This window comes from Mobula birostris, chromosome 13, assembly GCF_030028105.1.
Source record: "Mobula birostris isolate sMobBir1 chromosome 13, sMobBir1.hap1, whole genome shotgun sequence".
Lineage (NCBI taxonomy): Eukaryota > Metazoa > Chordata > Chondrichthyes > Myliobatiformes > Myliobatidae > Mobula > Mobula birostris.
The window spans coordinates 43,757,266-43,784,814 of record NC_092382.1 but is presented as its reverse complement, the minus strand read 5'-3'; the positions used below and the strand labels follow the sequence as shown (position 1 = coordinate 43,784,814).

General features: G+C 46.9%; 1 protein-coding gene across 1 annotated transcript in view; it reads left to right on the top strand.

Annotated features, from left to right (window-relative positions):
• The first annotated feature begins 237 nt into the window (after window positions 1-237).
• LOC140207913 (uncharacterized) overlaps window positions 238-27,549 on the top strand; it is a 64,137-nt gene continuing 36,825 nt past the window's right edge. Inside the window, 5 exon segments of the mRNA XM_072276455.1 lie at window positions 238-297; window positions 7,777-8,981; window positions 15,845-15,944; window positions 18,448-18,793; window positions 26,982-27,076. Coding sequence (XP_072132556.1) covers window positions 8,183-8,981; window positions 15,845-15,944; window positions 18,448-18,793; window positions 26,982-27,076 — 1,340 coding nt within the window. The 5' untranslated portion in view covers window positions 238-297; window positions 7,777-8,182.

Below are 27,549 nucleotides of genomic sequence, written 5' to 3'. Positions count from 1 at the left end.
GCCTTTGTAAGAGGATTGTACATACAGTTTGATATTGTGTGTATTGTTTATGGGAGCCGCTTTCTGCGCTAAAACAGCTGCTGAGGTTTCTATATACACAAAAAAAAACTGAGGTATGGACATGGAACCGGTGGTTGCCGAAACTATTAATGGCACCTTGTTTACGTCGCCGGCGCCGAAGCACCGCTCAAATGCGCAGGCGTAAAGGTTGATTAGATTTGCAATATCACGCATGCGCGCAGTACACAATAGCCCTCAGGATCATGGCTGCAGGATCGGACGCAGGATCGGATGCAGGTAAGCGAGTATCTCGGGGCGATTATTTTCAACACCGACTGAGGGACAATTGTTGTGACCTGCGGGCGCCGTGGCCCACAATCCCGGGACAGTCCTCCTCTCTTCCCTCTCTCTCAGCCCCACCATCCGTACACGGGCCCCGGGGAGCTTCCGGCTGATGAGGGAATGGGAACTGATGGATCTCTCAGACAGAGCTGAGCTCCAGCTATCTAAATGCAAGGATTAGGAACTCGGAGAGAGGGAACAAAATCTTTTACATCAGCAGTTGAGAAAATCACTTTTGTTCTAATTCCAATGACAAACAAGAGAAAATCTGCAGAAATCCAAGCAAAACGCAGAAAATGCTGGAGGAACTCATCATTAGTATTATTTTTCATAAATGCTGCCTGGCCTGCTGAGTTCCTCCAGCTTTGTGTGTGTTGCTCGTTCTGCCTCCTCTTGTTCTGGACTTTTCTACCCGCGAGGACACGTTTTGACCCATTCTCTCTGGGTACATAATGGTATCAAACACCTTTGCCCTTGACAACAAGTAGCTTTCACATCACAAATCTGCCAGACTCCAATGAGACAGACGACTGCCCTTCCCTTTATATTCATTGGCATTGCCATCAATGAGTTCACCACCGTCAGTCACCTGGGGGAGGGTTCATGGGAAATATTTATGTACAATACAGAAACTGGTGTTACCTGTGTGTATCGTGACAATACAAAAGTTGCTGGAGAATTTACAAGTGGGAGGAAGTGGAGTGATATTTGGAAATCTGACTTTTTCAAGCATCATTTAGCAAGAAAATCACATATAGGCGGTGTGCAAAAGCTCTGGTTAGAAAATCCTTCATTACCTGCTATAGGCCTGCTACATAGGTTGTGTGAGAGTGCAGATGAACGTGATCGAACCCAGAGGAGATCAAAGTTCTTATCGCCAGTGATTTGCTTGCTGTTGAAATGAATAGCTCTCTATATAAAATACAGTTTATACATGTTGTTGTCACTGGGCAAGAATTGTACAGCACAAGATTTTTGCACACACTGGTCATTACAAATTAGAGGGGACATTGGTGGGAAGGAGGGGAGACCTCCAGTGTCCCTGATACCCTCACATACCTGACTCCCTGTAAGCCTGCACGTTAGGGAGTTGGAGCTGGAAATGGATGAATTCCGGATCATTCGGGAGTCGGAGGGGGTGATAGATATGACATGAAGAGAGGTGAGTTACACCCAAGATGCAGGACACAGGAAACTGGGTGATGGTCAGGAAGGGGAATGAGGTTAAATAGCCATCACTGAGTACTCTTGTGGCCAACTCCCACAACAACAGGTAGACCACGTTAGAAACTGTTGGCAGGGAATTAGCTGGCACAGGAAAGTCAAAGGGCTGATAGGGGATTCGTTAGTTAGGGGAACAGAACTAGAAGGGGACTAATATCCTAGTGGTCATGCTTGCTAGTGCTAGTGGATGTTAAACTGAAGTTGCAGGGCGGATGGGAGCCTGAATACCAGAACAGATAGTGGAGTCATTGAATTGAATTGACTTTATTACTTACATCCTTCATATACATGTGGAGTAGAAATCTTTATGTTCTGTCTCCATCTAAATGTGCAATTTATAGTAATTTATAGTAAATAGTATTTAAAACAGGACAGTCAGTATAATATAGAAATACAATTTTATCAGCATGAATAAATCAGTCTGATGACCTGGTGGAAGGAGCTGTCCCAGAGCCTGTTGATCCTGGCTTTCATGCTGTGGTACCGTTTCCCAGATGGTAGAAGCTGGAACAGTTTGTGGCTGGGGTGACTCGGGTCTTCAGTGATCCTTCAGGCCCTTTTTACACACCTGTCATTGTAAATGTCCTGAATAGTGGAAAATTCACATCTACAGATGCGCTGGGCTGTCCGCACCACTCTCTGCAGAGTCCTGCGATTGTGGGAAGTACAGTTCCCATACCAGGCAGTGATGCAGCCAGTCAGGATGCTCTCAACTGTATCCCTTTAGAAGGTTCTTAGGATTTGGGGCCCAATCCCAGACTTCTTCAACCATCTGATATGAAAGAGGTGTTGCTGTGCTCTTTTCAAAACACAGCCATGTGAGATCCTCGGTGATGTTTATGCCGAGGAATTTAAAGCTGTTCACCCTCTCAACCCCAGATCCATTGATGTCAGTAAGAGTTACCCTGTCTCCAGTCCTCCTGTCGTCCACAATCAGCTCCTTTGTTTTTGTGACAATGAGGGAGAGGTTGTTTGCTTGACACCAGTCAGATGTTGTTCAGACTTCAGACAAAGTCAGCAATGAGAAGGTTGCGCATGGTGCGACAAATATGCTGAGCTGTGTTTATCAAATGCAAGAAGCATCGTAGGAAAGCCAGATGAGCTCAGTGCATTGAATGGTGATATTGTTACCATTACTGGGAGTTAGTTGCACCCAACAGTCTGAGAGATTGAGAGGAACACATTTACAGAGAGATCACAGACTATGCCAAGAAACAAAGTTTGTTAACTTTCCATATATTGACTGGGAGACTCCCATACTGTGAAAGGACTAGATGGGGTAGAGTTTGTCAAATGTGCCCTCAGTTAATAGAATTCCTGACATGGTCATGTGCAATAAGCTGTTAGGAAATGATCCAGGGCTAGTGACGGAAATTAGTGTATGGGAACACTTTGCATCTAGTGATCACAAAGCCATGAGATTCCAAGTAGATATGGAAAAGGAAAGATCCGGACCATGGGTTGAGATTCTAAATTGGAGAAAGGGCAATGTTGATGGTATCAGGAAGGATCTAACAACAGTGGATTGGGACAGGCTGTTTTCTTGCAAAGGAGTACTTGGTAAGTGGGAGGCCTTCAGAAGTTAGTTCTTGAGGGTGTAGAGTTTGTATGTGCCTGTCAAAATAGAAGTTGAAAAGTAACTGGTGCAGGGAACCTTGCTTTTCCAGAGATATTGAGGCCCCGGATATCTTGTTCCTCTAAGTGCCTCACGCTGCTGGGTGCAACCAAGACTCATTAATGACTACAATATCATAATTCCACGCCTGAGCTCATCCGTTTTCTTTTTTTTTTGTTGTCTTCTGTTGGTTTCTGAAAGCTTTCCAATAGTTTTTATGCTATGATTTGCCTTCTCTTTGGCTTTTATGTTGGCTATGGTTTCTCATTTCAGCCACAGTTGTGTCCTCCTGCCTTTCCAATGCTTCCACTTTGGGATGTATCGATCACTCAGCTCCCGAATTGCTCCCAGAAACTCCAGCCATTGCTGCTCCTTTGTCATTCCCAACAGTTCTCCCTACCAATGAAGTTTGGCCAGCTTTTCTACAATAGAAACAGGAAGAAGTTCAGTACAGAAACATGTCATTAGGCCCATCTAGTAAATGCTGAAAAACCTTTTAAGCTGACAAATGCAAAGACCTGCACCAGGACCAAAGCCCTCCATACCTCTACCATCCAGGTACCTATCCAAACTTCTCTTAAATGGTGAAATCGAGCTGGCATGAACCACTTGTGCTGGCATCTCATTCCACACTCTCACAACCATTTCAGTGAAGAGGTTTTCCACAGGTTCCCATTAAATTTTCGTTAAATGTGGGAGGCACTTACCCATGACCTCTGGTTGTCATCCCACCCAACCTCAGTGGAAAAAGCTGCTTGCATTTACCCTATCTATACCCTCATAATTGTGTATACTTCCAACAAATCTTCAAAGCAATGTATGATTTCCTTGTTTATGTTTAGAGCCTATTTTAGGTGTATAAGATGAGGGGCATTGATCATGTGGATAGCCAGAGGTTTTTTTCCCAGGGCTCAAATGACTAACATGAGGGGACACAGGTGCTTGAAAATAGGTACCAAGGGGAAGTCAGGGGTAAGTTTTTGACAGAGTAGCTTGTGTGTGGATCGCACTGCCAGCAGTGGTGGTGGAAGCGGATATAATAGGGTCTCTTAAGAGCCTCTTAGATAGGTACGTGGAGCTTAGAAAATTAGAGGGCTATGTGCTAGGGGAAATTCTCAGCAGTTTCTGGAGGAGGTATCATGATCGGCACAACACTGTGGGCCGAAGGGCCTGTAATGTGCTGTAGGTTTCTATGTTCTACGTTAAACAGCGGAACAACATCGACTGTTCTTTTCAATCCTCTGGTACCTCTCCCTGTCGCTAACAATGACTTATTTATCTCCGCTAGGGACCCAACAACTTCTGCACTTACCTCCCGTAGCGTCTGAGGGAGCACCCTGTCATGTCCTGGAGATTTATCTACCCTAATCTGTCTCAGGATAGCAAACATCTCCTCTTCTTTAATCTGCACAGGGTCCACGATTTTAATGCCGCTTTCTAACACTTCCATGGACTCTGTCCATCTCTTGAGTAAATAGAGATGAAAAAAAAAATTAAGATCTTCCCGATCTGCTTTGTTTCCACACATGAATTGCAATTCTGGTCTTCCAGAGGACCAACTTTGCCCCTTGCAGTCCTCTTGCTCTTAATCTGTCCATTAGGATAATGCTTCATCTCCTCTGCGAGGGCAACCTCATGCCTTCTTTTAGCCATCTTGATTTATTTCTCATGTGTTCTCTTGCATATCTTACACTCCATAAGAAGCTACCTGCCTATCCCTGTTCTGCAACTCCATTTTGTGCTTCACCAGGGTCTCAATATCTCTTGAAATCCAAGGTTCCCTGCAGTTTCTATCTTTACCTTTTATTCTGACAAACACATACCCGCTTTGTACTCTCAAAATTTTGCTTTAAAGGCCTCAATTTACCAAGCACACCTTTGCCGTAAAGCAACCTGTCCCAGTCCACAGCTGCCAGATCCGAGTGTCATAATTCTAGGATTTGTTCCATGCCCTGAACACATCCGCCTTTCCTACGCTGCTCCTTGTATTGAAATATACAGGGCTCAGCATATTCACTGCACCATGCTCAACTTTTTCATTCCTGACTTTGTCTGAGGGCTGAACAACATCTGTCTCCACAACCCCTCCACTAGATCAATAAAAAGGAGGTGCATACCAGGTACAGGCAGATAGGAACAAATGGGGTACTTAAGAAGTACAGGAAATTCAGGTGAACACTTATGAAAGAAGTAAAAGAAGGCATGAGGTTGCCCCAGCAGACAAGGTGAAGGAGAATCCTCAGGGATTCTGCAGATATGTTAACAGCAAAAAGATTGCAAGGGAAAAATTAGTCCTCTGGAAGATCAGAATGGTAATCCATACGAGGACACAAAATATATGGGGGAGATTTTACTGTATTTACTCCAGAGAGGGACACAGTCATTAGAAGTGAGGCAAAGCAGGACCTTTTGTGGACCCTGTACAGATTACAGAGGTGGAGATGTTTGCTGTCTGAAGGCAAATTAGCATGGATTCTCAGGGCCTGTGAATTTGTTCCCTGGGACCTACTGGAAGACAAGTGCAGAAATTGTCGGGGCCCATTCAAGGATATTTAAATCATCCTTAGTGACAGGAGAGGTACTGGTGGATTGGAGGGCAACCAATTTTGTTCCGCTGTTCAAGAAATGCTCTAAAAATAAACTAGGAAGTTACACACTGGTGAGCCTGATATCAGTAGTGGGAAAGTTATTGGAACATATGTGCAGGAACCAGATATGTAAGTATTTGGATAGATGTGGACTGATTAAGGATAGGCAGCATGGCTTTGTGCACGGTAGGTCACGTCTACCCAGTCTTATGGAGTTTCTCGAGGAAGTTATCAGGAAAGTGGATGAAGGCAAGGCAGTGGATGTTGTCTACATGGACTTTAGCAAAGCATTTGACAAAGTCTCATATGGGAGGTTGGTCAAGAAGGTTCAGTCACTCAGCATTCAAGATGAGATAGTAAATTGGATGAGACACTGTCTTTGAGAAATGCCAGAGTGTGGTAGCAGATGGTTGCCTCTCTGACTGGAGACCTGTGACTCGTGGTGTGCCGCAGGGATCAGTGCTGGATCTGTTGTTGTTTGTCATCTATATCAGTAATCTGGATGATAGTGTGGTTAACTGGATCAGCAAATTTGTGGCTGACACCAAGATTGGTGGTGTTGTGGACAGTGAGGAAGACTATCATGGCTTGCAGTGCGATCTGGACCAGCTGGAAAAATGGTTTGAGAAATGGAGAACGGAATTTAATACAGACAATTGCGAGGTGTTTCATTTTGGTAGGACCTTGATCTTACACAGTGACTGGTAGGGCACTGAGGAGAGCTGTAGAAGGAAGGGATCTGGGAATACAGTCGATAATTCACTGAAAGTGGTGTCACAGTTAGGTAGGGACGGAAAGAAAGATATTGGCATGTTGGCCTTCATAAACCAAAGTACTGAGTACAGGAGATGGATGTTTTGTTCACGTTGTACAAGACATTGGTGAGGCCTAATTTGGAGTATTGTTGCAGTTTTGGTCACCAACCTGCAGGAAAGATGCAAAAGAGGTTGAAAAAATTCAGAAAAAAATCACAAGGATGTTGCCAGGTCTGGAGGACTTGGGTTATAAGGAAACATTGAACAGGTCATGGCTTTATTCCTTGGAATGTAGAAGATTAAGGAGAGATTTGATGGAGGTATACCACAGTTATGAGGGGTATAGACAGGGTAAATTAAAGCTGGCTTTTACCACTGATATTGGGTGAGACTACATGGGTTAAGGGTGAAAGGTGTAACGTTAGGAGGAACATGAGGGGAAACTTCTTCACACAGACGGTCATCCGGGTGTGGAATGAGCAGCCAGCACAAGTGGTGCCTGCAAGCTCAATTTCAACATTTAAGAGCTTCGTATCGGTACCTGGATGGTAGGGGTATGGGAGTAGAAAGTTTGAATAGCTCGGCACCAGCTAGATGGGCCAGACATGTTTCTGTGTTGTTCTTTTCTATGACTGTGAGAAGAATCTTAAATAATACTGATATTCACTCTCAAAGTTGCTGGTGAACACAGCAGGCCAGGCAGCATCTCTAGGAAGAGGTACAGTCGACGTTTCGGGCCGAGACCCTTCGTCAGGAGAATTCCTCATGTTTGTGCTGATATTCACTGTAATTCCATTTAGCAGCTGTGCAGACCAGCCATACATCTCAGTAGGAGATATTTACATGGCGTTAAAACTGTGGCACTTTAAATTAACAGTACATAAAAGAAAATCCCAGCTGCACGTCAAGAAAGGCTATTTGTGTGAGAGTGTTTCAGTTACTGTGGGCCCAGGCGCCCATGCAGCTCAGTGGGAACAGGGAATAATACCAATGGAGAGAGTCAAACTGAGCCAGGTCACAGATTGGAGACAGCAGAAATGCCCCATTCTTATAGAGACAGAAAAAGCATCAGAAAGTTTGTTGGTCATCCCAGATACCAGCACAGTGCCCAGTTAGAAGATGATTTCTCTCTCCAACTTGGGTTGAACTTCACTGTAACAGTGTGATGTCAGATCACACCTTGGCAAATCAAATGATCTCTTCTGAAATGTTGTCCTACACCCATTGATGGATTTTGTGAATCTTTTTACAGGTTAAAAATAACAAGGAATTTGTCTACAGGAATCTCAAACACAACACGCCAGTTTTGCTGTCTCTGTCCAGATATTTAAGAAGTGGAGCAAGGGATTCACTCGATCATCCTTCCTGCTCAGACCGTAGGGAGGGATTCACTCAATCATCTGACCGACTGGCACGCCCGTCATTTTACACAGGAGAGATCCCATTCATCTGCTCAGACAGTGGGTTGGATTGACTCGATCATTTGAACTGAAGGTACATCAGCAAGTTCACACTGGGCAAGGCTGTTCATCTGTTCTGTGTGTGAGAAGGAATTCAGTCGGTCTTCCCACCTGTGGACACACCAGTCAGTTCACACTGGGCAGAGGCTGGTCATCTGCTGAATTTGTGGGGAAGGATTCACTCGGTCATCTGACATAATGGCTCACCAGCGAGTTCACACTGGGGAGCGGCCATTCACCTGCTCATTGTGTGGGAAGCGATTCACTCGGTCAGCTAAACTGAAGGTACATCAGCGAGTTCACACCGGGGAGCGGCCATTCACGTGCTTATTGTGTGGGAAGGGATTCACTCAGTCATCCACCCTAATGCTGCACCAGCGAATTCACACTGGAGAGAGGCCATTCACCTGCTTAGACTGCGGGAAGGGATTCACTCAGTCATCCACCCTACTGGCACACCAGTCAGTTCACACTGGGGAGAGGCCGTTCACCTGCTCAGTGTGTGGGAAGGGATTTACTCAGTTATCCACCCTAATGGTGCACCAGCGAGTTCACACTGGGGAGAGGCCATTCACCTGCTCAAACTGTGCGGAGACATTCACTCGGTCATCCAACCTACAGAGACACCAGCGAGTTCATACTGGAGAGAAGCCATTCACTTGCTCAGTCTGTGGGAAGGGATTCACTCGGTCATCCAACCTACAGAGACACCAGCGAGTTCACACTGGAGAGAGGCCATTCACGTGCCTAGACTGTGGGAAGGGATTCACGTCATCATCTAAACTGAAGGTACATCAGCGAGTTCACACTGGAGAGAGGCCGTTCACCTGCTCAGATTGTGGGAAGGGATTCACTCAATCATCCCACCTACAGAGTCACCAGCGAGTTCACACTGGGGAGAAGCCGTTCACCTGCTCAGACTGTGGAAAGGGATTCAGTCGGTCATCCTCCCTCTTGGCACACCAGTCAGTTCACACAGGGGAGAAGCAGTTCATCTGTTGAGACTTGGAAGGGATTCGCTCGGTCATCTGACCTACAGAGACACCAGCAAGTTCACACTGCAGATAAGCCGTTCACCTGTCAGACTGTGGGAAAGGACTCCCTCACTCTTCCACCCAACAGATGAGATGTTAAAGGATAATTTGTCCTGATAACTTGCTGGAAATTAGATGCTCTCAGGTGATTACGTGGTCTTTGTCAAGTGCTATTGAGATTTTAAAGGGTTAATCTGTGCTGATGACATGCAAGAATTTTGATACTAATCACACACATAGTACTTGGGTGGATGACCTTTGCTTCTGCTTTACGTGCTGAAGTATTCTTTGTCTCATACTATTAGTGTTGCCAGGCACGTGACTGTGGGAGTAGCTAAAATTTGTATCTTGTATACATGACTGACTGTGGTGTAAAACCCTATAAAAAGGGAGGACTGTTCCCCTGTTCGAAGAGCATCGCTTGACAGGGCTGTGCAAGTACTACGAAGTTTGTTAAGCGATCCTCCAAAAAGCTTGTACTTGCTTAAATAAAGAATCCTGGCTATCCACAGAAGTTGGCGTATTGCATTTGTATCAACTGTGTAAGAATCTCAAGAAAACAAACCGACATGACATGTGGTGACGAGGATGGGATTATAACGTAAACGGAGCTCCTAGGTGGAATGAATAAGTGATCAGTTGTGTGACGGTGACGTGAGACGGATGGGCCCACAAGGTAAGATTTACCTTGATCTCTCTCATTAATCCATCACTCAGTCGACCCCTTGTCCCATAGAGCTCTGTCGTGACGGCACTTGTACGCCGACGGATTCGTCTCAGGGAGGTTCGATTCCCCGGAGTTCGGAGGTTAGAGTCCTCAGAGCTGTAAGTTTTCGGAAAAGGAGGTGAGAGTCCTCAGATAGTGGGGTTCGAGTCCCTGAAAATAAGGTTAATTACAGTGTCCATCTCAACCACCCGGTCTCAGACCGGTTGTTAAGACGGGAAGTCCCCCACGCAAAGGTCAGGACCCTGAAGTGTGTGTGGAGAGCAAAGACACTGGGCTAGTACATAGAGATAAGTTAAGGAGTTGGCACTTTAAGTTTGGGACAGACATTGGATAAGCCGGGTGTTGGAACCCCTTTGTATCGGTTATGTCGGGATAACCCCAAAGATGAGGAACGGTTCAGATGCCTGTCGCCATGCTGAAATTTAAAAAATTGAGAAATGAAATTTGGCCAATACAGGGAACTTAGGATGTAATTAAATGTATAAAAGCAGAAGAGGCAATTTGGAAATGTAATACAGGGACTAAATGGAAAACTTTAATATCCACGTGGAGGAAGTAACAAATAAATCTATGCAGACCAGCTGGGAGAATAACACGTGTCGGAGAGGGATAAGTTCATGTGATCTAAGCCAGGGTTCCCCAATTAGCTTTCCACGAGGGCCAAATTATGTCAAACATGCCAAGCCAAGGGCCATAACGTCCAGGGATTTTTTATTGCGCCAGTAAGTTGTGCACATTGGCTTGGCCCAGCGGATGTGCACACTACGAAAGAAGATCAGGGTCCTCCGCCGCGCAGAGTGGCATCGGAGGCGGTGTCGTGAAAGGGCTCGAAAACGTGCTGCCTTTATCGCCAACCCCTTCAAGTTCACCAAGGAGTTGCTGGGGGAGAAGCGCAGTGGGAAACTGGCTTGTTCGCAGGAAGACATAGACCAACGTCTGAAGAAGATATATAATGATCCTGAAAGGGAGCAGGAGTTGGGAGAGTGTGACATCCTAATAGACCCACCTGAACCGGATGTGCAGTTCGACGTGTCAGAGCTGCAACTAAAGGAAGTCAGAGAGGTCGTCCGCAAAGCAAGGGCAAGCTCGGCTCCAGGACCAAGCAACACCTCGTACAAAGTGTACAAGAACTGCCCCAAACTCCTGCTGCGTCTGTGGAAGATCCTGAGAATCTTCTGGAGAAGGACGAAGATCCCAGAACGGTGGAGAGTGGCTGAAGGGGTGTGGATACCGAAGGAGGAAAATGCCACCCAGATAGATCAGTTTCGCATCATCTCCCTGCTGTGTGTCGAGGCGAAGATCTTCAGTGCAGTTTCTAACTGGCTGTGCACCTACCTAGCAAAGAGCACCTATATTGATACATCAGTCCAGAAGAGTGGCATTTCAGCGATGCTGGGCTGTCTGGAGCACATCGGTGTGGTGACACAGCTCATCAGGGAGGCCAGAGAGAACAAGGGCAACCTGTCAGTGTTGTGGCTCAACTTGGCGAATGTATATGGCTCCATTCCGCACAAGCTGGTGCAGCTCACACTGACCAAATATCACGTCCCCAGCAGAATCAGAGACCTTATCGCTGATTATTACAGCAACTTCAGGATGAGGGTCTCTTCAGGAGCAATTACATCAACCTGGCACAAGGTGGAGATCGGCATCATCACAGGGTGCACTATCTCAGTGACACTGTTCTCCCTAGCCATGAACATGCTCACTAAGTCTGCTGAGCCAGAGTGCAGAGGGCCCAGAATGAATTCCGCTCAACAGCAACCACCTATCAGGGCATTCATGGATGACCTCACAGTCACCACAGAATCAGTCCCAGGCTGCCGGAGGATTCTGCAAGGGCTCGAAAAGCTGGTGGAGTGGGCCCGGATGCGTTTGGAACCCACCAAATCAAGATCGAAGGTGCTGAGGAAAGGGAAGGTGGAGAACAAGTTCCGGTTCAGCATCGCAGGCACAGCCGTCCCAACCATCACAGAAAAGCCAGTCAAGAGCTTAGGCAAAGTTTTTGACAGCTCTTTAAGGGACACAACATCCATTCAGGCAACCTGCACCGAATTGGATGGCTGGCTGAAATCTGTGGACAAGTCTGGCCTACCTGGGAAGTTTAAAGCCCGGGTGTATCAGCATGGCATTCTTCCCAGAATTCTGTGGCCCCTCCTTGTCTATGCAGTTCCGATCTCGACAGCCGAAACCTTAGAGAGGAGGGTTAGCAACCACCTCAGGAGATGGCTGGGGCTGCCAAAGAGCCTGAGCAGCATCGCACTCTATGGACACCACAACAAACTGCAACTGCCCTTCAAATCCTTGGAGGAAGAATTCAAGATAATAAGAGCCAGAGAAGTGCTACAGTATAGGGACTCAGGTGACCCGAAGGTGGCTGGAGCAGGGATCCAAGTAAGTGCTGGCAGGAAGTGAGGGCAGAGGAAGCTATTCAGGAGGCAGAGGCGAAGCTGCGTCACAGGAGGCTGGTGGGAGTGGTCACACGAGGCCGAGCTGGGCTAGGATCCTTTCCAACTCCCCAAATGGACACCAGAGGGAAGGAAAGGCGTCGTCTAGTTCAGGAGGAGGTGAGAGCAGTAGTGGAGGAGATGAGAGTCTGCAAGGCGGTGGAAATGAAGCAACAGGGAGCTTGGACAAGATGGGAGAATGCGGTTGAGAGGAAAGTGACCTGGGCTGATCTTTGGAAAGCCGAACCACACCGCATCCAATTTCTCATCCAGGCAGTGTACGATGTGCTTCCAAGCCCATCAAACCTGCATACATGGGGCAAGGCAGAGTCATCTCCGTGCCCACTGTGCTCCAAGTGAGAAACCCTGGCGCACATCCTCAGCAGCTGTGCGAGGGCACTTGGTGAGGGATGGTACAGGTGGAGGCATGATCAGGTCCTGAAGACCATCACTGAAGCTGTCAGTGCAGGAGTTGAGTGGGCGAAGCGGTCCCGACCCTCCAAGCAGACCATTGCCTTTGTCAGAGCTGGGGAGCAGCCAATACCTGCCAAAAGAACATCTGCAGGCATTCTGACCTCTGCAAGGGACTGGCAGCTGTTGGTGGACCTCGGAGGGCAACTGAAGTTCCCTAACCATATTGCAGCCACCACCCTGCGACCAGACATTGTCCTAGTGTCTGAGTCTACTAAGCAAGTGGTGCTGCTGGAGCTGACAGTCCCATGGGAAGATAGCTTGGAAGAGGCCTTTGAAAGGAAGCTCTCCAAGTACACAGGACTGGTCAGCAACTGTCAGCAGGCTGGATGGAGAGCGAGGTGTCTCCCAGTGGAGGTTGGTTGTAGGGGATTCATAGCCCGTTCTTTAGTTAGAGCCTTCAGCATTTTGGGCATCGAGCGAGAGGGGAAGAGGAGAGCCATCCGCAGTACCACTGATGCGGCAGAGAGGGCCTCAAGATGGCTGTGGCTCAAAAGAGGGGAGCCATGGAGTCATAAGTAGCTAGCCATCTGGACACAAGCTGGGGTCTGATCAGCCCCGGCTGGGTCACCTGGAGGAGGCTGTATGATGTTGAAAGATCCGAAACACCCGATGATTCCAGGAACATCACTGAAGATGTGTCCAGAAGCATCAATAGATGTATGTACACAGCTATGAGCAGATGTTGTTGTTGCTGCTATTAACATTAATAGTATTGTTATTATTATTATTAGTAGTAGTAGTAGTAATAATATAGGCCTGGGATTCTGAAAGCCTGTGTTGTGGGTCACACAAGAAAAAATGCACTCTTGCAACAAAATAAGTCCAAAACCAACCATTTAATTATGACTCTAGCTCTCGCAACTGTCAGCTGTCACATTGAGATGGTAGCGGACCCAAATGCAAGACACAGACACTGAAGTACTAGGAACAGAACAAGGATGCAGGACCTAGGCTTAGACATGGACAAGAAACAGGGAAACCGGACAAGGGACTATGAACTAGGAGTCTGGGCTAGGGAGAGCGGGACCACAACTAGAAACTATGGACTAGGAGACAAGGCCTGGACTCCGAGCCAGAGATTGGACAAGGACCCAGAACCTGGGACTTGCCTCGGGCTCGGACCTCGGAACCAGGCAAGGACATGACATGGCTACCAGACAGGACGTGGCTGGGGTCTTGGCTCTTGAACTTGGAGACAGGTTGGAGTCTAGGCTCCCAAGGCTGCAGGCCGGGGTCTTGGGTCCCGCCGCTGCAGGCTGGGGTCTTGGGTCCCGCGGCTGCAGGCTGGGGTCTTGGGTCCCGCGGCTGCAGGCCGGGGTCTTGGGTCCCGCGGCTGCAAGCTGGGGTCTTGGGTCTCGAGTCTCGAGGCTGCAGGCTGGGGTCTTGGGTCTCGAGGCTACAGGCTGGGGTCTTGGGACTTGGAATGCGGAAGCTGATATCTCGGAGGCTGGAGCTTGGAGACAGACTGGGAAATGTACATCAACATAGAGCCGGGAGTTATCCTTCGAAAAGCCGGGACTCATCTTTATCACGACACCAACATGAGACAGGACAGTACATAGACAGAGAGCCGGGATTATACTTAGACAAACCAGGAATCAACCTCTCCACACCAAGGTGGGACAGGACCATCCGTCGGGTAACGGCAGAACTGCTGGACTTACCCAACAGAGGCAAAGACCAAACAAGACAGGTCCCCCCATCAGGGCAACGGCAGAACGTCCTGACTCACCCCATGGAGGCGAGGACAAGACAAGACATGACATCCCCCTGCAGGGCAATGGCAGAACGGCCTGATTTACCCCACAGAGGCGAGGACAAGAAGAGACAAACACCAAAGAACGACAGACAGTTCCATCTCTGCATCAGGGTTGCTCCGAGTAGCAGTTACGGCCGGCAAACTCGGCTGACTACGGAAACAGCCGGCTCTCTGTCTAACTCGGAGTGACTGACGGCCACTCAGCTGGCTCAGGAAACGGCCGAATCCATACCGCAAAGATAGCTCCGACTACTGGCAGCAAGGCTCAATGAGGGGATGGTTCCCCTATCGCGGCCTAAAGATGGCAAGTGGCCACTCCAGCCTTCCATCGGCAGGTTGCTCCCAGGGGATCTTGACAAGACATATCAGCAGCCCACACTCAACCCCAAGGCTACTTATATTCCAAGCCTCAAGTTGAGAATCAGGTGCCTATAAATAATTCAACCAAAACAAGGGACAGCTGGAAGACCCGGAGTGCCGAGTCCACGGACCGGACCGTGAACCGGAATGCGGACTTCACAGACCGGACCATAACATGAAACCTCATCTTGGAGTTAAAATACACACACACACACACACACACACACACACACATACACACACACACACACACACACACACACACAGTAAACATGGTAGTCTTCACCACTTCTCTTCCACACAAAGAACACATCTTCCACACGGAGTTTTGGTAGTACTGCCTTTTCCACTGTTTCTCTTCTCTCATTTAATCTATTTCTTCTTTTAAATTAAGCTATGTAGCATTTGAAGTATGAAGTGTAGCTATAAATGAAATTATCAGTATTATTGTTGTTGTAATATTATTATACCGCAATAAGATTGACAAATGGACAAAAGTAAATTGATTCACTCACCAATCAGTGAGAGAAGTGACAGTGACGGGATGAGGCAATCCTTCTGATGTCGGGCCTGTATTCTGTTGTGGGAATCCTGAGGCACTGGCCGAGATGTGCATTGGAGAGTCTGTTTCTGTCCTGGTTCTTGATAGAGTTCTTTGAAGAAAACAATGACTCACATGTACACTTCTCCGCTAAAACCTCTACTCTTCTTGTTGCCATGTTAGCCGACAATGGCACCGTCTTTAATAGCTCCACAACCGTTTTCTCATCATGACTTAAAACTTCGCCAACTGTATCAATTGCTCACGTTTTAATCAACTCGGCATCAGCGAATGGCTTCTTAGCTTTGGCAAGATCCCATGACACATGCAATGATGCAGCTGTTGCCCTCTCTTGTGCAGATGTTGACCTATAGCTGGTAGAAATGGAGTGCTTTATGATGTTATTATATTTGCAATGTTTTGTTAGCGTTGATCTGATTTTGCAGGGTAGTTGGCATTGAAACTGGCAGCATGTGTAGTGTTGAAGTGCTGCTTCAGATTTTCTGTTTTGCTGACAGCTACGGCAGCGGCGGATCTACTGATCATCGTGATTGCGGTGATATTGTGGCCGTTCAGTTATTATTACCTCCCCGAGACTTTCCTGGACATCACCCCCGTGTGCAGTGTGATCTCTGCCCTGGTACAGGCAGCCACAGAAATTTCTGTCTGGTTCACCGTCACTTTTACTTTTGATCAGTTTGTTGCCAGAAGCGGAAAATAAAATATTGCACCGGGAAAACTGCAGCTGTGGTTCTGACGACAACCGGCGTTCTGCTCTGCTTTAATAATGTGCCCTTCGTCTTTATATATCATCCTGTGAAAGTGATTGACAATATACCCTGGGACTGTATTGAAATACCGGGCTACTATATGGATCCCGGGTGGGTGGGATATGACCGGCTTTCTCCCGTCCTCACGCCATCACTCCCGTTCGTGTTAATACTCCTGTTCAACGCTCTGACAGTCAGACACATTTTGGTGACTAGTCGCGTCCGTAAAGGACTGAGGGGTCAGAGCAAGGCGAAGAACCGCAGTGACCCAGAGATGGGGAGCAGGAGGAGGTCTGTGATCTTACTTTTCACCATCTCCGGAAGCTTCGTCATCCTGTGGTCGGTAAGTATTGCCAAGTTCCTTTATTACACCATTGCCGGACTGGATCCAAGTGTAAGGCGTTTCTTCTTTGTTATGTTATAATTGAAATGACTTTTTTTTTATGTTAACTGCTGAGAAAGTCCTCCCGCTGGCAGTTTGTTTGGATTATGTTACAGATAAGAGGGTGAACAAACCAATTGGGATAGATGTTATTCTTTCTGTGTGTCTGTAAGTTATTGTGATGCGCGGGTTTTTGGGAGAAGGCGGGAGAGAGAGACAGAGGATGGACAAGGTGCTGAGAGTCCACTAACAGGGTCGGACCCCGCGCAGGAGTCCGAGGTCCAGGGTATTCAGTGAGGAGAGGAGACGGAGACGGACTCGCGTGGCGCGTCTGGTCGACCATGGTTGTTGGTCCCAGGCGGCAGGTTGAGGTGGTCCGAGGGAAGACGCACGGTGAAGAAGGAGGTTCCTGAGCTCCAACTGTTTGTGCACGAAGAGATAGAACTTTGACAGGTGTGGCGCCTTTTATTTTCCTTTTATATTTTATTCTCCATTAATTATATAGTTCCAGTAATATCTGTAAAACTGTACTTCATTTAATCGTATCTGGTGTACTGTCTGTCATTTGGGCGGGGTGGGTTACGTCACACTGCATCCACACAAACTAATTACCCAGTTTGGCAGGGCCGAGGGCTGTTTCCCTAGACGACCGCGAGCTGAGCGACCCCGAGGCTGGCCATGGGGGCTACACTTGGGGGCTCGTCCGGGATTTGAACCCGGGACCTCTCGCACCCCACCAGCTTCTTCCACCCTGACCTGAAAAGCAGCAGGTAAAGGATGTTCAGCCTCCGTTTTTTTCTTCCTGATGACTTCTTTCAGGTCAACTTTCAGTTTTTCCACTTCATTTAAACTGTCGATAGTATCTTTTCCGAGGTCTGTCCTCCATTGCTTCATCTCCGCTGGCGTGTAGTCAAACTCCCCTCTCTGGGCTCTCGGTTTTCTGTTCACCTTAGTCAGACCACTTCCTTGATCTTCTCCAACTTGTAAGTCTTCCAATCTTTTCTGAATTAATTCATCAGTACATGACCATAGTGTCGGCTCGGAATTCCGCTTCTCCTCACGGTCTCTCCTCCAACTCCCCGCCAAAAACCCCTGGTTCCCAGCCATATGTTCTATCAACAGGACATGCAACTGGTATGTTCGGTCATTTTTCTCACATTGCACCAAACTCCGCCAGCCAGTCCTGCAGACACAGAAGACTGTTATGGGAGAAGTACTTTGTTCATTATGGCCTCTCCGGGTGGATCCATAGTGATCAGTGACGGGACTTCGAGAGCAGACTTATCCATGAATTACTGAGTATGCTTGGGTTTGAGAAATCCAGGACCACACCCTATCACCCGCAAGGTGATTCTCAGCCCGAGAGGTTTAACCGGACCCTGCTGGACATGCTCGGCACTGTGGCGATCGGTCAGAAGAGTAACTGGAGTCAGCACATCGGCCATTTGGTTCACTGTTACAATGGTACTCGCAATGACCCTACGGGGTACTCGCCTTATTATCTGATGTTCGAGCGGGAAGCGAAGTTGCCCATTGATCTGTGTTTTGGGACTGAAGTGGGTGAATTACCTTTGAAGCCATATCTGAATTATGTGTCCGATATAAGGAGAGAGTTGAAAAGGGCGTACGAGTTGGCTGAAACGGCGGCCACCAAGCAGAATTAGAGGAATAAGAAGAGGTATGATCAGAAAGTAAAATTCTCCCAACTATTGCCAGGAGACCGGGTCTTTATCTGGGATTTAGGACTACCTGGTAATCACAAGTTGGCGGATCGCTGGGCGGCCACCCCCTATGTGGTAGAGAGCCAGATGCCAAATCTACCTGTTTACCGGGTGAGGCCAGAGGGTGTGAAGGGGCCTGTCAAGGTACTCCATCGGAATCACCTGTTGCCTCTGGGTCGAGAGGTGAAGGTAGACCCAGAGCCCGAATGGGAGTTTACGGCTAGTATGAGAACTCTGCAAGGGCGCAGGGCAAGGGAAGAGCCCGCTGCGAAAGGGACGGGGCCGGTCCACACCCTGAAAAGGGATACGTCATCGGAAGACGATGATTCGGACGTGTGGCACCTCTTTCCGTTCACTGATTCCCCGGTACCGGAAGAAGAGGCTCCTGGCCCTTCCCCCACCGAGTTAGGGGAGAGGAGGGAGGGTGCTGAGGAGCCACCTGAAATACAGCCAGCATTGGGGAAAGAGAGGGTGAAACCAGAGCCCGAGGCAGAGGGCTCACAGGTGCCGAGGGATCCCAGTGAGGGTGAGGGTCCGACAGGTAGGCCCGTGGTGTCATCTGTGGAGTCTGAGCCAGAAGAGTCAGCTGAGGAGGTACAGAGGTTTCAGAGGAGTAGGCACCCGCCGGAGAGGTTGACTTATACAGCGCCGGGAGAAAATGGTGTGATCTCTACAACCCTGGGAAGTTATGTCACTGCTTTATGCACCTGGGTTGAGTGTTGTGTTTTGTAAGGAGAAATGGTGAACTCTGTTAATGTCATGAGGACATGAATTTTATTTGGTGGGGAAGAGTGTAAGGCGTTTCTTCTTTGTTATGTTATAATTGAAATGGCTTCTTTGTTATGTTAACTGCCGAGAAAGTCCTCCCGCTAGCAGTTTGATTGGATTACGTACAGATAAGAGGGTGAACAAACCAATTGGGATAGATGTTATTCTTTCTGTGTGTCTGTAAGTTATCGTGATGTGGGTTTTTGGGAGAAGGCGGGAGAGAGAGACAGAGGATGGACAAGGTGCTGTGAGTCCGCTAACAGGGTCGGACCCCGAGCAGGAGTCCGAGGTCCAGGGTGTTCGGCGAGGAGAGGAGACGGAGACGGACGCGTGTGGAGCGTCTAGTCGACCATCGTTGTTGGTCCCAGGCGGCAGGTCGAGGTGGTCCGAGGGGAGACGCAGGGTAAACGAGGAGGGTCCTGAGCTCCAACTGTTTTTACACTAAGCGATAGAACTTTGATAGGTGTGGTGCCTTTTATTTTCCTTTTATATTTTATTCTCTATTAATTATATAGTTCCAGTAATATCTATAAAACTGTAATTCATTTAATCGTATCTGGTGTACTGTCTCTCATTTGGGTGGGGTGGGGTATATCACACTGCATCCACACAAACCAATTACCTTGTTTGGCGGGGCTGAGGGCTGTTTCCCCAGACGACGGCGAGCTGAGCGACCCTGAGGCTGGCCAGGCGGGGCTACACAAATAATTAAAATGATTCTGAACACATTTTTCAACACACCAGAGACATGCTGATGATATTATGTTGTTGCACAAACACGTTTGTTTATGGAGTAACTCAGTCCAAGTTCAGACAGCAGTTCATCAGCACAGTGAAATATCCGCTCACATCAATTATTCAACTAATTAATAAAAAAATATCTAGCTCTTCTCGGAGGCGGTCGCAATGTTTTCGATCTTGACTCTACAGAACCGGCAGTCATCGGAGAACGTGGCAGCGGGGGAGAGTAAATCTGGTTTAGTACCCGAGAGAAACACAGCACAGGAACAGAGTCTCCGACACCCGCACCCCGCGACTCCACTCCTACCGATTATTAAACTCATCCTACCTTTTATTTTCAGCTTTCCACCATATTCCCACACTCGTCACCGCCAGACCCTTTTCGGTCTGAGAAAGCCAGACAGGTTCTGGGGACATTCAAGACCAAATCGGCAAAAATGCCGCTCATTTCCTACTTTAGTCTTTTGCATAAAAATTAAATTGGAAAAAAAAGGCCAACACGAACTTACAGTAAAGCTTGCAGTTGTCCATCGCATTAGACAAAAATGTTATGGAGGAATGTTTAACACCACAGCACTGATTCCGAATTGCGTGATTTTTTTTTTTACCGAAACCACCGATGCCTACTCTGCTTCGAGGAAAATAATGACATCTCACTTCCAGATTTCTAATAAATTTCCATCCGACTCCCCTCTGCATTCACTCCAGTAGAATTGTATGTTTCCTATTTTTACTTTTTATCTCAGCTAAAAATTCTGTTATAGATGCCGACAAGCACACAATTGCTTGGAAAAGGCAATGGGCTGAAAAGTAGGAATCCGACAGCATGGGAGAGTGGATCATGGGAGAAAGGGCAGGAGAGGAGGCACCAGAGAGAAATATGAGGCAGTGGAGGAGAAGCGAGGAGGGAGGACATAATGGGAGAGGGAAAAGAGAAGGTTGAGGTGGAAGTTAAAGGAATCGATGCTCATGATGTCAAGTTGGAGGTGACTCAGATGCAATATAAGGTGTTGATCCTCCAACCAGAGAGTGGCCTCATCTTGTTAGTAGAGCAATGAACCGGCATGTCAAATTGGCATGAAGCGTGGATTTTAAATGGTTGGTCATCGGGAAATACAGTTCGTTGCGGACGGAACGAATGTGCTTGATAAAGCCGTCTCCCAATCTACATTAGGTCTCACTGATGTACGGGAGGCCGCACTGGGAGCGCCGGATACAGTAGAAGAACCCAACAGACCCGCAGGTGAAGTGTTGCCTCACCTGGAAGGGCTGATGGTGATCCTGCATGGAGCTGAGGGAGGAGGTAAATAGGAAGGTGTAGCACTTCCCTCGCTTGGGAGGACACGTTCCAAGAAAGGGATTAGTGGGGAGGGGCGAATAGACAGGGAAATCTCTCTGGAAAGCAGAGTGTTGGTGGGGGGGGGCGGCGGTGGGATAAAGTTGTGTTTGGTGGTTGGAGATGAGAGAAGTTGTGGAGGATGATGCCTTGGATGTGGAGGCTCATGGGGCTGCAGGTGAGGACAAGAGGGACTCTGTCAATGTTAAGGTGACTGTAAGATGGAGTGAAGGTAGATTTTCAGGAAATAGAATCGATTGGACTGAGATCAGCCTCAATGCTGGAGGAAGGGAAACCCATTCTGTTCAAGAGGAGACCATCTGTGGTGTCCCGGAAAGGAAAATCTCATCCTGTGAGCAGATATGGTGTGGACAAATGAACTGAGAAAAGGGAATAGTTCTTTTTTAAACAGGAGACAATGTGGGAAGAGGTTTAGTCAAGACAGCCATGCAGATCTGAAGGTTTACAAAGAGAAAGTGTGAGGGTGTTTTATGAGCCCTGCCTTCTGCCACGGCAGTGTCTTTCTCGGGTCAACTGTCGCCTGAATGCACCAGGGTGGATGGCAGAGGGTTTTGCAGAGATAACGAGTGCTGTCGGGGTCAGAGGGGTTTACAGTGATGGGGTGTGGTGGAGGGGTTGGAAGGGTTTTCACAGATGGTGAGGGGTGTTTGAGCGTTTCTCCACCACTGTGGAAATGTACTTTACTTCTAGTTCCAAAATGGTACTTTTGTCTGTAACAAAATGAAGCACGTATTGTATCGGAGTGTTTGGCTGATAACGTTCGGCAACATAATCCTGAGGGAACCTGAGTACCTGAATGCAGACCTGCAGTCCCTACACTGTATTTCATCTGCCACTTTTATTCCCTTTCCAAAAGTGCATGCCTATACCCTTCCCTACACTGTATCTCATCTGCTATTTCTTTGCCCATTCCTCCAATCTGTCGAAGTCCTTTTGTAGCCTCTCTACTTCCTCAAAACTACCTGTCCCTCCACCTATCTTGGTATCATCGGCAAAATTTCCAACAAAGCTATCCATTCTGCCATCTAAGTCATTACCATATAATATGAAAAGAATCGGTCCCAACACAGATCCCTGTGGAAAGCCACCAGTCACCGGCAACCAACCAGAATAGGTTCCCCTTATTTCTATTCTTTGCCTCCTGCCAATCAGACACTGTTTATCCATGCAAGAATCTTTCATGTAATATCATCGGCTCTTATCTTTTAAGCAGACCCATGGATGGCATCTTGTCAAGTACCTTCTGAAAGTCCGGGTGCACATCATCAACTGATTCTCCTCTGTCTGTCTTACTTGTTACTTCTTCAATGAATTCAAAGAATGTCATCATGCTTGTCAGACAAGATTTTCCCTTGAAGACAACATGCTGAAAATGGCTAATTTTATCATGTGCCCCAGACACCCTGAAAACACGTCCTCAATGTCCGACTCCAATATCTTCCCAACCACTGAGGTCAGACTAATTGGCCCATAATTTTGTATCTTCTACCTCTCTACTTTCTTGAAGAGTGGAGTGGTATTTCCAAATTTCCAGTCTTCCAGAATCGTACCGGAATCCACTGATTCTCGAAGCATAGTTACTAATCCCTCCACAATCTTTTCAGCCACCACTTTCAGATGTACACCTTCTGGTCCAGGTGACCTATTTAACTGCAGACCATTCTATTTCCAAGAACCTTCTCCTGAGTAATGTAAATTTGCACAATTCTGACCACTGATATCTGGACATCCACCATCCTGCTAGTGTCTTCCAGAGTGAAGACTGATGCAAAATACTTATTCAGTACATCCGCCAGTTCCATGTCCCCCAATACTACTCCTCCAGCATCGGTGTCCAGTTGTCCAATATCCACTCTCGCCTCTCCTTTACACTTTATGTGTCTGAAGAAACATTTGGCATCCTCCTTAATATCACTGGCTAGCTTAACTTGGTTTTCCATCTTTTTTCTTCTTTTGAATTATTTCTTTTAAAGTTGCCATCTGTTGGTTTTTAAAAGCTTCCCAATCTTCCAACTTCCCACCATTTTTGCTCTGTTATATGCCCTCTCTTTCTTGTTTTATGTTGGCTTCGCCATGATTGTTTCATCTTGTCTTTAGAATACATCTTTCTCTTTTTTATGTATATATCCTGTGCCTTTGAATTGCTTCCAGAAATTCCAGCCATTCTGTCGTCATCCCTGCCCATGTTCTTTTCTTTTCAATTTCGGCCAATTCTTCTCTCATGACTTTGTAATTCTATTCATTCTATGGTTATACTGGTACATCTCACTTTAGCTACTCCTTCTCATATTTCAGGGTGAATTCCATTACATTAAGATCATTTGCCCCTATAGGTTCTTCTTCATTAAGTAACTCTAATTAATTCCGGTTCAATGCACAACACCCAGTTGAGAATAGCTCATCCCCAGCTGGGCTCAATCAGGAGCTGCTGTAAAAAAGCCATCTTGTGGGCATTCTAGGAAACCTCCCTCTTGGGATCCTGCGCCGACCTGATTTTCCCAATCTGTCTGCTGACTATCTCCCATTACTCTTGTAACATTGCTGTTTTGGCATGCATTTTCTTTCTTCCGTTCTAATTTGCAGACAGTATACTTACTACTGTTTGGGGGTCTCCAAAACAAATCAAAATCTTTTCACCCTTGCAGTTCCTTAGTTCTATCCACGTTGACTCAACACCTTCCAAAACCATGTCAACTTTCTGATGATTTGATTTAACTTTTTTACCAACAGAGCCACAGCACCCTCTCTGCCTACTTGCATGTCTTTTTCGGAAACATACAAGAATATGGGACACAAGAGATACTGCAGATGCTGGAAGTCTTAAGCCATACTCACAATGTGCTGGAGGAGCTCAGCAGGTCAGGCAGCATCTATCGATGGGAATCACCGTTTTGGTCCAGGTATCCGGAATATTAACAGGTAAATAAAATAGAAAATAGGGCGAAAATTAAAAAAAAAAAACAACAACTGTTGACAAAATTTACTTAAGGGCATAATAGGATTTCCCAAGCAGATCTCCATGACATAGCAAATACAACAAAGGCAATATACACCTTTGTTATACCCATATTAGCATATTATTTCAGCAAAATATCTTGGTCCCATTCCAGTCTGGAAACTTCACAATTAAAAATAAGAACTTAATTGACAAATTTAGAAAAGTCTATTTACACTCAAACACATTTAGATAAACACTACTGAGAACCGAAGGAGAAAGAGCTAAAACAGACATTTAAAAAATCACCCAACTATCTGATAATATTTCTGAAGTATATATTTTCATACAAAATAAACAGGATTCAGCACTCTATGCAGGAAAATGCAATTCTGATAAGAAATACAGACCAGAAAACTTAAATGAGAGGCCAACTCAGAAAAATGAATCATCACTATGGAAGAATACGTTAACCAGTGGAACGAGTATGACCCTCCATGGGAGACATTGCAATGATTTGGGCAGACTAACTGGTGACAAAGAAGCATCGAAAGCCCGACTCAGAGTTGGAGACCTCTTCCCAGAAACACTAGGACCCATACAGTTTGGCACCGGTGTCATCGCCGAGCAATGTGTGGTTAAGTGCCTTGCTCAAGGACACAATACGTTGCCTCAGCCAAGGCTCGAACTAGCGACCTTCAGATCACTAGACGAACACCTGAACCACTTGGCCACACGCCAATACAATAACAGTAATAATAGTAGCAGTAGAAATAATAATAATAATAATATTACTTAATAAACTCCTCACAAATATTGCCTGAGACTGCCAACGTTCCAACGATGTAGATTGGGTCAAATGTGCTTTGTGCCTCCGGGACTGCTTTGAAAAATGAAATGGTGATGATCATATTGAAAGTCAGACCATTGCACTCGATCGCTTCTGGGGGAACAAGACGGTTCAAGAGGCTTCTGTGTCAGTGCGGACCTCGTTTGGGACCAATGATCATCACTCTACTTGTTTCAAGGTTGTTGGAGAGAAGAGAGAACAGACATTTTAGTCAAAAATTTTGGTGGCATAAGGAAAGAGCAATGGGATCAACATACACGAAACAGCGTACCTCAACGCTCTCACCAGCGTTTTGGAGGATGTTAACCGTCCCAATCTGAAAAAAAAATCACGAAGCAATTACCATCAACAGATCACTTGCAATACCAGAGGAACAACACACTGGACCACTGTTACACCACCATCAAGAATGCCTACTGTGCTATTCCACGCCCTCACTTCGGGAAGTCTGATCACCTGGCTGTACTTCTGCTCCCTGAGTACAGCAGAGCCCGAAGACTGCAGCACCAGCAGTGAGGACCAAGAAGGTACGGTGAAGGGAAGCGCAGGAGCGCCTACAGGTCTGCTTTGAATCGGTGGACTGGACTGTATTCAGGAATTCATCTTCGAATCTGGATGAGTATAGTGTGGCTTTTACCAACTTCATTAAAACTGTGTGGCTGAGTGTGTGTCTACAAAGAATTACTGTACATTCCCAAACCAAAGGCCGTGGATGAACCGGAGGATACGTCGTCTGCTGAAGACTAGATCTGTGGCATTTAAATCTGGCGATCTGGTCTGTACCAGAAAACCAGGTATGATTTGTGGAGGGTGAAGCGACAATTTCCAGCGAGGTTGGAGGCGACATCGGATGTACGACAACTCTGGCAGGGTTTGCAAGACATTACTCCCTATAAAGCAAAACCCAATAGCATGAATGGCAGCGGTGCTTCACTACCAGATATACCCAACTACGCGCGAGTACAACTACAGCTGTGCAGACCCCTGCTGAACGCGGTGACGCTCTGGTCTTCGTCTCAGTGGCCGATGTTAGGCTATCTTTAAAGTGAGTGCATCTTCGCAAGGCGAAAGGTTTGATGGAATTCCTGGAAAGACTCTGAAAACCTGTGCCAAACAACTGGCGAGAGTATTCAAGGACATTTTCAACCTCTCACTGCTGCGGGTGGAATTTCCCACTCCTCCAAAAAAAAAGCAACAATTATACCAGTGCCGAAGAAGATTCATGTGAGCTGCCTTAATGACTATCACCTGGCTGCACTCACATCGACAGTGATAAAATGCTTTGAGAGGTTGGTCATGACTAGGGTAAACTCCTGCTTCAACAAGCATCTGGACCCACTGTAATTTGCCTATCGCCACAACAGGTGAATGGCAGAAGCAATGTTAATGGCTCTTCATCCGCCTTTAGACCACCTGGATAATACAAATACCTATGCAGGATGCTGTTTGGTGACAATAGCTCAGCATTTAACACCATCATTCCCGCAATCCTGATTGAGAAGTTACGGAACCTGGGCCCCTGTGCCTCCCTCTGCAATTGGATCCTCGAATTCCTAACTGGAAGACCACAATCTGGTGCGGGTTGGTGTTAATATCTGCTCCACGCTGACGGTCAACATTGGTGCACCTCGGGGCGGGGGGGGGGCGGGCGGTGTGCTTAGCCCACTGCTGTACTCTCTGTACACCCATGACTGTGCGGTTAGACATAGCTCATATACTATCTATAAATGCACTGATGACACAACCATTGTTGGTAGAATATGATATGGAGACGAGAGGGCGCACAGGAACGAGATATGCCAGCTAGTGGAGTGGTGTCTCAGCAACAACATTGCACGCACCGTCAGTAAGACGAAAGGGTTGATTGTGAAATTCAGGAACGGCAAGACAAGGGATCAGATACCGATCCTCATAGGGAGATCAGAAGTGGAGAGAGTGGGCAGTTCCAAGTTCCTGCGTGTCAAGATCTCTGAGGACCTAACCTGGTCCCAACATATCCCAGAAACTTACAGAATGGATAAAGAGGCTAGTCCTGTGTTCAAAGTCACTGGGATGTCCCATCGCTGAGAAGATATTGCCCTCTGCATTCTCTTTCACACTGGCTGTCATTCAACAAGTTCATTGTTTACAGGAAATCACAGAGCTCACAGAGAAGGGAACCCCGACAGAGGATTCCCCACTCTTCATCCTGGTGATGGGGAACCTCTCCCAGTCCCAGGGAGTGATGTGAGAATCCTTTATGGAAATGAGGAATGGGCTGGCAAAATTCCAAAAATGTTGGAAGAGGTTCTGGAGCTCGATAGGTAAAACAGCACAATGAACTGAAAATCTCATTGAAATATTGTAGAGTTACAATGTTATAGAACAGAGACATAGAAAAGAGAACAGAACAACACATGAACTGACACTTTGGCCCAAAATATTGTGCTGAACTGAACAAATGAGTAACCAATTGACCAAATAAAACTAACCCCTTATACCTACATAATGCCCATACCCCTCCATTCTCTACGCAGTCATGTGCTCATCTGAGCCTTTCTTACAAGTCCCTAGTGTATCTGCCTTCAGCACTACCCCAGGTGAGCATACCAGCCACCCACCAATCTCTGTAAAGGAACTTGCTTCTCACATCTCCTTTGATCTTATTCCTTCTCACAAGAAATGCCTGCCCTCCGGTATTAGATACTTCACTCCGAGGA